The following is a 14,294-nucleotide window of genomic DNA, read 5'->3' on the forward strand; positions in this document are numbered from 1 at the left end:
AAACATGGCTGAAAACACCCTCCATGAGTGGAGAAATGCACATTGTATATGGATTAATATATTCAATATTATTAAGGTATTATCAATTCTGCCTACATTGATCAATGGACTCAACACAATCCCAATGAAAATTTCAGGAGGCTCTTTTGTAGCACTTGATATATGAAAATGTAAAGGGCCTAGAATTACCAAGCAACTTCAGGTAGGAAAAAAAAAGTTAAATGACGAATACTACCTAATTTAAAGACTTTTTAAATAAAGCTATACAACAATGTGCCATTTTTGTAAACATAGATAAATATATAATTGGAATAGAAGAGAGAGTCCAGAGTTAGTTTCATACTTATATAAACAATTGAGTTTTGAGAAATGTACAGTTTATTCAGTGAAAATTATAGTCTTTTCAACCAATGGTGCAGGAAACATTGCATTTCCAATGTAAACATCCATATACAAAAAAGAAAAAAAAACTTTGATCCATAACTCACACCATATAAAAATTAACTTAAAATGAATCATAGATATAAACATGACTAAAAGCAATAAATCTCCTACATGAAAAAAAATAGAATGAGAATATGACTAAAAGCAATAAATCTCCTACATGAAAAAAAATAGAATGAGAATTTTGAGATTAGGCAGATGCTTCCTATATAAGACACTAAAAGCTTCATCCATAAATTTAAAAGTTAATAAACTGGATTTTATTAAAATTGAGAATTTTTGCTTTTTGAAAGTCACTTTAAGGGAATGGATATACAATCCACTGACTTGGGGAGAATATATTTGCAAATCATAAAACTGATAAAGGGCTTGTATTCATTGTGTGTGTGTGTGTGTGTGTGTGTGTGTGTGTATGTGTGTGTCTTCAAATCAATAACAAAGACATAACCCAGTAAAATTTAGGCAAATTTTGAATAGACACTTCATCAAAAAACATATATTGGTGACATATAAACATATGAAAAAAATGCTCAACATCATTAGCCATAAAGGTAATGGAGATATTATTTTATACCTATTAGAATGGCTAAAATTAAAATATTTGACAGTACCAAGGGTTGGTGAGGATGTAGAGAAATTGGAACCATCACACATGCTGATAGGAATGTAAAATTGTATAACCACTTTAAAAGTTAAACATGTAACCACCACATGTTCCGATCATAACCCTCCTAGATATTTACTCTAGAAAAGTGAACGCATGGAACTATACAAATACTGATACACAAATATTTGTATGTGTACTTATATATAAATGTGTATAAATGTATTATAATATCCAAGTATTTGAAACAACTCAAAATATCAATGAATAAGTGAACATATAAGCAAATTGTGGTATTTCCACACTTTGGAATACTATTCAGCAATTAGAAAATTAAACTATTAATGCACACAACGATATGGAAAATCTCAAGATAGTTATACTAAAAGAAAGAAGTTGGACAGAAGAGAATAAATACTGTATGATTTCATTTGTATAAAGTCAAGAAAATCCAATCAAATTTAATCTATATTGTCATAAAGTAGTTCAGTGTTTACCTGGGAACAGGGTTTGGTTCCAGGATGTTTGGGAGGGAAGTATTACAAATGGGAATTAGGAAACTTTGGGGGAAGATTTTGGGGATATTTTAATAGGTGTACTAATATGCTCCACCCACCAGTGGGCTGGCACTTGCCCTGGGACCAGCCTCATCAACCAGTGGGCAGGCACAAGCCCCAGGATCCCCTGGGCCCCATCCCTACCCCCCAGAAGGCTGGCACCAACTCTGGGGCCCCTGGTCCCTGAAACCAGAGACTCCAAGACCCAGCTCTGCCAGTAGTGGCCAGAACTAGCCACAGTAACCAACATCACCCACTTGTAGGCAGACACCAGTCCAGGGATCCCCTGGGACCTGACCCTGTCCAACAACAGGCTGACATGAAATTCATGACCCCTGGCCCCACAATCACCACAGTCACCACCAACTCTGCCCACCTGTGGGCCAGTAATAGCCCCGGGATATCTGGGGCCCCAGAGCCAGCTACCGTGTCACCCTGCCCCTTGAGACCCAGCAGCCTGCAGCCTCCACACAAGGCAGGGCCTGGTAACCAACTAGACCTGGGGCCAGCCACTCCTACCAGACCATCTGCAATACTCAATCTGCCTCAACAGAAGAACCATGCAGGCCACATGAGGGCACCCCTAGAGGATATAGCTCTGGTGACCAGAGGGGAGTGCACTCCTGGGGCACATGGGACATCTACTACAAAAAGTCACTTCCAGGGTCAGGAAATGTAACCAACCTACCAAATACATAGGAATAAAAACAGCAAATTCAGCAAAATGAGGTGACAGAGCAATACGTTCCAAATGAAGGAACAAGATAATACCCCACAAGAAGGAGTAAGTGAAGTGGAGAGAAGCAATCAACACAATAAAGAGTTCAAGGTAATGATCATAAAAATGTTCAAAGAACTTAGGAGAAGATTGGATGAACAAAGTGACAAGTTAGAAAATTTTAACAGAGTTAAAAAAATATAAAGAAGAACCAAAATACATGAAGAATACAATAACTGAAATAAAAAATAGACCAGAATGAATCAACAGATTAGATGATACAGAAGAACAGATCAGCAAGCTGGAAGAAGACAGAGTAGTGGAAATCACTGAAGCTGAACAGCAAAAAGAAAAAAAAAATAATAAAAATAAAGGAGGACAACTTAAGAGACCTCTAGTACAACATTAAGCATACTAAGATTCACATTTTGGGGTCCAGAAGGAGAAGAGAGAGAAAGGGGCAGAGAACATATTTGAAGACATTATAGCAGAAAACTTCCCTAACCTGAGAAAGGAAACAGGCACTCAGGCCAAGAAGCAGAGTCCAAAACAGGATCAACCCAAAGAGGACCACACCAAGACATATTGTAACTAAATTACAAAAATTAAAGAGAGAATATTAAAAGCAGCAAGGGAAAAGCCACAAATTATGTACAAGGGAATTCCCATAAAGCTATCAGTCAACTTTTCAGCAGTTACTACACAGGCCAGAAGGGAGTGACACAGTATATTAAAAGTGATGAAAAGGGAAAAACCTACAAGCAATAATACTCTCCCGGGCAAGGTTTCATTCAGATTTGATGGAGATATCAGAGTTTTACAGACAAGCCAAAACTAAAGAGTTCAGCACCACCAAACCAAATTTAAAGAAAAATTAAAGGATTTCTCTGAGTAAAAAAGAAAAGCAGAACTAGAAATAGAAAATTACAAAAGGAAAAATCTCATTTGTAAAGACGAGTATACAGTAAAGGTGGTAAATCAACGATGCATGAAGCTAGTAGGAAGGTTAAAAGACCAAAGTAGTAAAATCATCATACAATAAATAACTAAGGGATACACAAAACAAAAAGATGTAAAATATGATGTCAAAACAGTAACTGTGGAGTGGGGCTGGGGAGTAAAAATGCAGGGTTGTTAAAATCTGTTTGAGTTTAAGAGATCTGAAACTTAAAATAATCATATGTATATGGATGGCTATATATAAACCTCATGGTAACAGCAACTTCACAGTAACTCTCAACAAACAAAAGTTCAGGACCAGATGTCTTCACAGATGAATTCTACCAAACATTTATAGAAGAGTTAATACCTCTCCTCAAATTATTCCAAAAAATTAAAGAAGAATGAATAATTCCAAACTCATACCAAGAGGCCAGCATCATCCTGATACCACTCAAACATCTATAGCAGATACATACATGCAAATGAGAAAGGAATCCAAGCAAAACACTGAAGGCAGCCATCAAATGAAAAGGGAGAAGAGAAAAAGAAGAAGAAAGGAACAAAAAAGAACTATAAAACCACCCCTAAACAATTAACAAAATGGCAATAGGTACTTACCTATCAACAATTACTTTAAGTGTAAATGGACTAAGTGAAAAAAACGTAATGACCCAAAACCTTTAGGATACAGCAAAAACAGGCCTAAGAGGGAAGTTTATAGCAAGAAAAGCCTATCTCAGGAAACAAGAAAAACCTCAAAGAAACAACCTAACTTTACATCTAAAGGAACTGGGAAAAGAAGAAAAAATAAAATCCAAAGTTAGTAGAAGGAAAGCAGTTATAAAGATAAGAGCAGAAATAAATGAAATAGAGACCAAAAAACCAAAAAACACAACAGGAAAGATCACTAAAACTAGGAGCTGGTTCTTGGTAAAGATAAACAAAATTGATGAACTTTTAGCCAGACTCATTAAGAAGAAAGAGGGCCCAAATTAACAAAATCAGAAATGAAAAAAGAGAAGTCACAACCTACACCACAGAAATACAAAGGATCATAAGAGATTACTATGAACAATTATACACCAAGAAAATGGACAACCTAGAAGAAATGGACAAATTCTTAGAAATGTGCAACCTCCCAAGATTGAACCAGGAAGAAATAGAAAATTATTATTTTATTATCAGTAATAAAATTGAATCAGTAACTAAAAAAAAAATTCCCAACAAACAAAAATCCAGGACCAGATATTTTCCCAGATGAATGCTACCAAACATTTATAGAAAAGTTAACACCAATCTCTCAAACTATATTCCAAAAAATTAAAAAGGAATGAATGCTTCCAAACTCGTACTAAGAGGTCAGCATCATCCTGATACCAAAACCAGAAGATCACACAAAAAAATTACAAGCCTATACCACTGATGAATGTAGATGCAAGAATCCATAAGAAAATGTTAGCAAAATGAATTCAACAATACATTAAAAGGTTCATACCCCATGATCAAATGGAGTTTATCCCAGGGAAGAAAGGATGGTTCAATATTTGCAAATCAATGTGATTTACCACATTAACAAATTGAAGAATAAAAATCATATGACCTTTCAATAGATGCAAAAAAAAGCTTTTGACAAAATTCAACATTCATTTATGATAAAAAAAACTCTCCACAAAGTGGGTATAGATGGAATTTACCTCAACATAATAAAGGCCATATATTACAAGCCCACAGCTAAAATCATACCCAGTGTTGAAAAGCTGAAAGAGTTTTTCTAAAATCAGTAACAAGACCTGGATACACACTTTCACCACTTTTATTCAACATAGTTTTGGAAGTCCTAGCCACAGCAGTCAGACAAGAAAAAGAAATAAAAGTCATCCAAATTTGAAAGGAAGAATAAAAACTGTCACTGTTTGCAGATGACATGATACTACACTTAGAAAATCCTAAAGATGCCACCAAAAAAGTACTAGAACTCATCAATAATTTGGTAAAGTTGGAAGATACAAAATTATTGATAATATACAGAAATCTGTATTTCTAGACACTAAAAATGAACTATCAGAAAGAGAAATTAAGAAAACAATACCACTTACAATCACATCAAAAAGAATAAAATACATAGGAATAAATCTAACTAAAGAGGTTAAGGACCTGTACTTGCTAAACTATGGAACACTGATGAAAGAAATTGAAGAATACACAAACAGATGGAAAGATATACCATGTTCATGGATTATAAGAATCAGTTTTGTGTATAATGTATATAAAATATCCATATTTCCTAAGGCAACCTACAGAATCAATGCAATCCCTATCAAAATACCAAAGTCATTTCTCACAGAACTAGAACAAAAAATTCTAAAATTTGTATGAAACTCGAAAGACTCTGAATAGCCAAAACAATCTTGAGAAAGAAGAACGAAGCTGGAGGTATCATGAGCTCTGATTTCAAACTATACTACAAAGCTACAGTAATCAAAACAGTATGGTACTCGTACAAAAACAGACACATAAATCATTGGAACAGAATAGAGACCCCGGAAGTGAACCTGCACTTACATGGGCAATTAATCTACCACAAAGGAGGCAAGAATATACAATGGAGAAAAGATATTCTCTTCAATGAGTGGTTCTGGGAAAACTGGACACATACATGTAGAAGAATCACACTGGACTACTTTTTCACACCATGCATAAAAATAAATTCAAAATGGATTAAAGACTTAAATGTAAGAACTGCAACCATAAAAGTTCTAAAAGAAAACATGGGCAGTATGGAAATATGTATGGAAATATGTTAATATAAATGTTTCAGACATTACATGAAATTTCTAAAAAAAAAAAAAAGAAAACATGGGCAATAAACTCTTTGACATTGGTCTTAGTAATATTTTTTGGATATATCTACTCAGGCAAGGGAAACAAAAGCAAAAATAACTAAATGGGACTTAATCAAACTAAAAAGTTTTTGCCCAGTGAAAGAAACAATCAACAAAATGAAATGGCTGCCTACTGAACAGGAGAAGATATTTGCAAATGATAGGTCCAATAAGTGGTTAATAGCCAAAATAGATCCAATAAGTAGTTAATAGCCAAAATATACAAAAACCAAACAGCCTGTTTAAAAAATGGGCAGAGGTTCTGAACAGACGTGTTTTCAAAGACATATAGATGGTGAACAGGCACATGAAAAGATGCTCAACATCACTCATCATCAGGGAAATGCAAATTAAAACCACAATGAGATATCACCTCACAACTGTCGTAATGCTATTATCAAAAAACAACAAACAACGAAGGTTGACAGGATGTGTACAAAAGGGAACCTTCATGCACTGTTGGTGGGAATATAAATTGGTGCAGCCGATATGGAAAACAGTATGGAGATTCATCAAAACTATTAAAACCAAACTACCATATGATCCAGCAATTCCACCTGGGTATTTATCCAAAGAAAAAGAAAACACTCATTAGAAAAGATATATGCACCCCTACATTTATTGCAGCATTGTTTAAAATATCCAAGATATGGAAGCAACTTAAGTGCCCAGTGATAAATGAATGGATAAAGAAGATGTGGTATATATGCATATATACACAATGGAATATTATTTAACCATCAAAAGAATGAAATTATGCCATTTATGACAGCATGGATGGATCTAGAGTAAATAAATAAGTCAGAGAAAGTCACATACTGTATGATTTTGCTTGTACATGAAATCTAAAAAGCAAAACAAATGATCAAATATAACAAAACAGAAACAGTTATAGATACAGAGAACAGATAATTTCCAGAGGGGAAGGTATAGGGGAGGAAAGAAATAGGTGAGGGAGATTAAGAGGTACAAACTTCTACTTGGCAAATAAATGAGCCATAGGTATGAAATGTATAGTGTGGGGAATATAGTTAATAACTATGTAATACCTTTGTAAGGTGGCAGATGGTAACTAGACTTATCATGGTGATCATTTTGAAATGTATAGACATTTTGAATTACTATGTTGTGCAACAGGAAAAAAACGTAGTGTTGTAAGAAAATTATACTTTAAAAACAAACTCATAAAGAAAGATCATATTTGTGGTTACCAGAGGTGGGGGTAGGTGGAGGGAGAATTGGATGAAGGCAGCCAAAAGGTACAAATTTTCAGTTATATGTAAGTACTAGTGATATTGATATAATATACAATATAATACATATAATTAACACTGCTGTATGTTATATATGGAAGTTGTTAAAGAGTAAATCCTAAGTGTTCTCTTCAGAAAGAAAAAAAATTTTCTGTTTCTTTAACTTTGTATCTATATGAGATGATAGATGCTCACTAAACTTATTGCGGTAATCATTTCATGATGTATGCACATCAAATCATTACGCTGTACACCTTAAACTTTTACAGTGCTATATGTCAATTATATCTCAATAAAACTGGAAGGAAAAAAAAGAAATTTCCTATTGTGGGAAATGGAAAAAATGATGAAAAACTAGACCAAATTCTGAGGGACTAAAGCCATATTTTGCTTTTTGTATAATTTTGTCCTTGAGGCTTTGCTTTGTACCCCTGAGGTCGGTCAAAGCAGTTTATGAATGTGAAACAATATTAATTATCTCTAATTAATAATTAGGTCAGTAAGAATACAGAATATATCTGCTAAAGAATTGGTTGTGCATTCAGATCATCAGTAGTTTGAACCTCAGTCTGCTAATTATTTGTACAGTGTCCTTAGTAAAGTTCCTTAAACTCTTTGCATCTCAGTTTATGTCTTTTTAAAATGTAGGTGTATGTGTCAGTTCCAAACTGCCAATCTATCCCTCTCCCTCCCCCTTCCCCCCTGTTAACCATAAGTTCGTTCTCTAAGTCTGTGAGCCTGACTACTGTATTTAAAATTACATAATCAACAAGGACCTACTGTACAGCACAGGGAACTCGGCTCAGTGTTCTGTAATAACCAAAATGGGAAAAGAATTTGAAAAAATAATAGATACATAAATATGTGTAACTGAATCACTTTGCTGTGCAACTGAAACTAACACAACATTGTTAATCAACTTTGCTCCAATATAAAATAAATTTTTTTAAAAATGTAGGTGATAACAGTTGTACTCACCTTATAATGTTGTGATGAGGTTTAAATGATCTAATAAATATAAAGCTCTTTGGATAGTGTCCAGCTCATAGCAAGGACTCAATAAATGATAACAATTATTTTATAGAGGAAAGGATAGGCAAAATATTTGTCTCATGTCATGAATCTGGTGCCACAATTGAAGTAGAAAAGACATTGACTACTATTTTTTGGAAATTGCAAAATCTATCAAGAACAGATACTTACTGAGCATTTATAGCTATTGGTATGGACAATCCCTTATCCATTTTTAATATAAGTGGTGATTTATTTCTATTTCAATATTGCAAAGAACACAAAAACACTTTAAACTTCTTTTTGTTACTTACAAAAATAAATGCACATATAAGAAATGCCAAAACCAATCAGCCACACTCAATTTCAGTAAAACATAAATAAACATTTTGGATATAAAAATGCTGGAACATATGTGTAGACCACTGGAAAACTAGATTACTTATTCATTTCATTTTAGGAGTTTTGTTTTATATAATACGAAGATTTTAAATTAATCCATTTCATGTATACTGATACAAAAGTGTCAGAGTAAAATAATCTTTTATGCATTGGTATCATTATAAGTCATGTTTTTAAATTAATTAACAATATACAAAATATATAATTTGAACCTGAACATTTTTTAAAAGAGAAAGTTAAGTGAATTCTATTCTAATTAACCTAAAACTAACCGAATATTTCAAGCTAAACTCTGAGTACTAACTACAGATTAAAATTTCACAAACTTTCTTTATTTTAAAAATATATTAATTGACCAACATATTAAATATAAATTAGGGTATATTTAGTGCAACAAACGTGGCTTTGTAAATTAACATGAATAGTTATTACATCTTAAACTAAATTTAATACTTATATACTTAGTATTGTGCTCACTGATTTTCTATGTATGATGGTATGACATGAATTCCAGGAAATCTGGGCATTCCCAATAAATATTTAACCATTTATTTTCCTTAATTAAAAATTAAATTTGATCCAAAAATTTATTGAAATATAGTTTATTTACTACAATATTGTGTTAGTTTTAGGTATATAGCAAAATGATTCAGTTATATATACATATAAATATATATATTCTTTTTTTTTACATTCTCTTCCATTACAGGTTATTACAAGATATTTAGTACAGTTCCATGTGCTATACAGTCAGTCCTTGTTGTATAAAAAATTAAATTTTAAACAAAGCATAATTTTAGGCATTTTACTAGCCACATATTAACAGACAATATATTATTTGTCTGTCTCTTTTGGCTTCATCAACATACCTACCCATCTTCATCCACCCATCCTATTCATCCATCTATGTCACAACTATATTTATATTCTCCTTAAGCATAGTTTCTGGCATATTTGAAAACTTTTAAATGGTTAATACAATATTCAAATTTTGGGAAAGTATTACACTATTCTGCACTATACTATACCAATTTTTAATAGTTTTACTGTTCTCAAATATCATTACTCGTTTTACCAATTCTCTGTTTTATTAATAGAATATAATTGATATTTTGCTTCTCAAAAGTTTTGATGTAAAATGTGCCTAGGGACTATTTTCAAAAGACATTTTTCATCAATTTTCAAGGTATCTCTTAAGCTTTTCTAGAAGAACTTCTTTTCTAATGTATTTGTTTAGATATCTTATTATTCGAACTATGATTTATCTAAGAAGGGCAATGAGACAAGAATTACATCAATAACTAAGGGATTAGAATCACGGACACTGGAGCCAGACAGCCTGAACCTCAAACCCAGCTTTGCCAGTGACTAATTATTTGGCAAGTTATTTAAATGTTCAGTACCTTAGTCTTATCATCTACAGAAAGATATAATAATAAGAGCTACCTTGTAATATGTGATAAGAGTCAAATGAAATAATATATCCAGAGCACTTAGAAGACAGCCCAGCTAAAAGTCTGTGCTATGGAAGTGTTTGGTTGTATTACTGTACTTGATCATACATGGTACATTTTTTTTTCACACAGCTTATAAATAGTGAGATTATCATTTTTCTTCAAACTTAAGTTTTCTCAAAATACTTACTTTACTAAATTGTTCATGGCATCTGGGTCATATGCTGTAACCTGTCCAATGATGCTGCCTTCCTTTACATCTTCATCTACTTCTATCAAGTAAAAAATTTTACTGAACACAGGAGGCTCATCCATATCTTCCACAGATATTTTGACCACAGCTGTGTCTTTGAAAGGTCCCAGGTACAGGAATCGTGGATCAGGGTGAGTGTTACTTGCATCCACTTTTAAAGTGTACAGCATTTTGTTTTCATAATCTAAATTCTGAAGTTAAATAAAATAAGAAAAATTAGTATAATATAGCAGACATAAAAATGGAAGACAATTTCAAAATTTAATAACCACCTCTCTTAATAGTCCCAGTAATTCTGGTTAAATAACTTTCCCAATTATTGCTTCATGGGTATAACAAATAAATTAGGAAATTTTTTTTTGCCTTACACATTTATAAGGCGTAATTCAATATAATAGTATACACATTAAGATTGATTCACACTTAGTAATGCATTTTACATTTTGGTAGTCATAGGTAAATGAAGTATTATCTAACACATAGGCTATTTATTACTATATTATTATTATTAAAGTTATAAAAATTTAAAATCAGCAGAAACATAAAATTGAGATTTAACAAACCATTCACATAAGTTGCTTCCTTAAGTCCTACAGTTCTAAAACTGTGTTTTAAAAAGAAAAAAAAAATTATTAATCTGAACACTGTGGGAAAAAAGCTGTGAATGAAAGCAGGGAAATTAGGGTGATATAAAGTAATCAATATTTAGCTTGATTATTCTGTGTAACGCTTTATAATGTTCTCCACTGCTTTAAAAATCAAGCATCTTCAGGCTTCATCTATTTTAATAAACCATCACACTTAACAATTTAAATATTTTAAACAGTGAATGAAATAATACCATGGTGCAATATAAAACAAAGACTTTTGAGAGTATCTAATCCTTGTTTGATTGTTGTCTACTATAAGCAAAAGCTGTTGAGGTTTTATATCAGTTTTTAAGTATCAATGATAAAGATGCTTAACTTATTTGAAGTGAAATCGCAACTATTCCCACTTATATGAAGGATAGAAGCATGTAAAGGATGGGAAAAATAAATCCTAGGCTTTTCTTACTTGAAAAGCAAAAATAAACTATAAAGCACTCAATGAGGAAATGAAGACAGCAAGAAGAAACCTGTTTGACAGTTATAATCCCTTCCTGTGTATCCTTGTCAGTGACGACATCAAACATGTCTGCTCCGTCTCCTTCAGCAATGCTGTATTCCATCTCAGCATTTTCCCCCACATCAGGGTCATTGGCTTTTATCCTTCCAAGATGAGTTCCAAGAGGTACAGACTCAGGAGAATAAAATTGATACGTACCTGAAAATTAAATCAAAGCTGTTTCATCTTTAGATAACAAAAAATCTTTCATTACCTCTGCCTTTTTTACTTAAATAAATTAATTTCAAATTAGGAGAGTTTTTTGTCATATTGAATTGTAAGCTGTCAAAAATTATAGATTTATTAAATTAGAAAAATAATTTATAAAGGCAGAGTACTCGCATTTTGTAAATGAGAAATATATGTTCCAGAAAGATTAAGTGAATGTCTCAAGGTTATTTAGATAATAGATGGTAGTCCTGATACTAGAATCCAGAACTTTTGACTTAAGAGGGCAAGGAAAACAATTATTTACTGCTTATCTGAAGCATTCAACATTGTCATTACATATTTTTACTTATACTAAATGATTTAGAACATGCATTTATTCTTATATTCTAACTCAGGGATAGAAAAAATAAATCCATACACAGCAAGTTACTTCTTTTTTTTTTTTTTTTTGCTTGTTAATGTCTTTAAGTGGGATATGAGCGTTTCTGTCTCCTGCAGTTTCAGCCATTACATTGTGCTGTTCATGAAAGCATTTTAGTTTGTGAGGATTTATTTAAGAGATAATAGGAAAATATCACAAAAAATGTTAATGAAAGTTAGAAATGTTTTTAAACATTTAATATGTGTTGAAATCTATATAAGGCCAAAAGCCCTCTATGTTAATTTATTTAATTCTAACATTAGTCCTTATAGAATGAAGGCAGGTGTATTATCCTTAGATAAGGCTCAAGGAAATCATCCTGTAAAGCTGGGAAAAGCAGAAGGCAAAACTAAGTCTCCCTGACTTCAAAGTCTGTTCTCTTTCCAATTTGCTTGGTGGTTAAGAAGAGGGACTTCTAAATCCAACTGCCCTGGATTTGAATTTTCATCACTAGGCAAGTTAGTTAAATTCTCTAACCCTTAATTTACACATCTGTAAAATAGAGATGATGATAGCTATTAACTCATAGGTTTGTTATGAAGATTCCATGAAATGACATCTTTAACATGCTTCGCCCAGTTCTTAGTTCAAGAACATTTTTACTATTACGAGTTCCAAACCTTCTGCTGAGATTGTAATAGATCATAAATTATAGAGTGGCAAGTCATTTGAGAATTCATCACATCATACTTTTTCAGTTTATGTTTAAGGAACCTGAATGCAAAGTTTAGATTTATGTTAATTAGTCTTATTATTCATATTCTTAGCAAAGTTTATTTTTTAATATTTATCATTTGTATATGTCCACCATCCAGAGCTGTATCATCAAGTATTTCAAATTTGATTAGCTTGAAAAAAATGCTTTACTCTATTGGAATCAATGTTATAAATTGAAATTTCAGGGCCCTTAACAGAACGTTTCAAGATAGGACCTCTTATAATTTTATTTGCTGCAACATAGAAATATTTTCAGCAGAGAAAGAGTCTGTTTTTGTAGGACCTCATGGCTTGCAAAGAATCCATGGTTTAACATAGAAATCGTGACAACTGAAAGGCTATTAACTGATTTAATCTTCACAAGTAGGTAACAGATACCAGCAAACTCTAACATATCTCAGATGCCATCACAACCAAGGTTATTTCATGAGACTGTGGGCCAATAAGAAAGAAAAATGTGGCCAATTAAACTAACTTGCATTGATTTTAATATAGTATCTGATTTCAGAGACGTTAAAACATCAACAAACCTGTGTTTTAGAATTGATTAAATAAGGGATTATAATTCTTACATACAAACAAGAGAACTGAGGCAAGACAAGTGATAGACATGGGATTTGCAGCTGGTGGTCAGACTTGAGAGTCCACGCTCATAACCAGGAAATAGATAAGAAAAAGAACTAGATGATCATAGGAAATGTTGGGAAAGGTAGTCCGGAAAATTTTATAACTCTTCAAAAGGTAGAAGAAGATAATTAAAGTTGCCAAAAAGAACCTCATTTCCTTGTTTTCTCCATTACCTACTCAATGATGAAATGATTCTAGTCACTTTTAATTAATTTGTGGGAAATCATGATATTCTGTGGGAGGAGGGGTTGTGGATTCATCTTTATCCATAAACTAGTAGTGAAACTACTAGTAAAAGTATTAAACTGTTCATAGTGTGTTTGAGAAACTTTCCACATGGTATCACTGAAACCTCTCTTACTCTGGGGAAATCGAGGAGGATTGTTGTTGACGTCTGTCAGAGTGATGTTCACTGTGGTGGTTCCAGAAAGGCCTCCCATCTGGCCACCCATGTCTTTGGCTTGTATAACCACTTGGTACTGCTCTCTATTTTCTCTGCTCATGTCTGGTAATGCAGTTTTTATTATGCCTTTTGGAAAAAATAGACAAATATTTTGCAATTCAATCATTGTGTTTTAAAATTAAGCCATGCAAGATCCATTTTACAGACATTAATCAGAACAAACAGATGATAAGATGTCAGTGTACCTAGATAAGTCTTTCAATCCATACATAACCAATTTAACATAATT

At 32.6% G+C, this 14,294-nt stretch overlaps 1 protein-coding gene across 6 annotated transcripts in view; it reads right to left on the minus strand.

The window, feature by feature from the left end:
- CDH9 (cadherin 9) overlaps positions 1-14,294 on the minus strand; it is a 126,210-nt gene that overhangs the window by 16,596 nt on the left and 95,320 nt on the right. For 5 of the 6 annotated variants that reach the window (XM_007172939.2, XM_057541832.1, XM_007172940.2 and 2 more), the window contains 3 exons: positions 13,964-14,131; positions 11,638-11,825; positions 10,458-10,711 (listed from right to left, as the gene is read on the minus strand). In XM_007172939.2, coding sequence (XP_007173001.1) covers positions 10,458-10,711; positions 11,638-11,825; positions 13,964-14,131 — 610 coding nt within the window. Of the gene's footprint in view, positions 1-10,457; positions 10,712-11,637; positions 11,826-13,963; positions 14,132-14,294 lie in introns of those variants that run through there. The other variant, XM_057541834.1, reaches the window with a different exon arrangement.

This window comes from Balaenoptera acutorostrata, chromosome 2 (genome assembly GCF_949987535.1).
Source record: "Balaenoptera acutorostrata chromosome 2, mBalAcu1.1, whole genome shotgun sequence".
In the NCBI taxonomy this organism is placed as follows: domain Eukaryota; kingdom Metazoa; phylum Chordata; class Mammalia; order Artiodactyla; family Balaenopteridae; genus Balaenoptera; species Balaenoptera acutorostrata.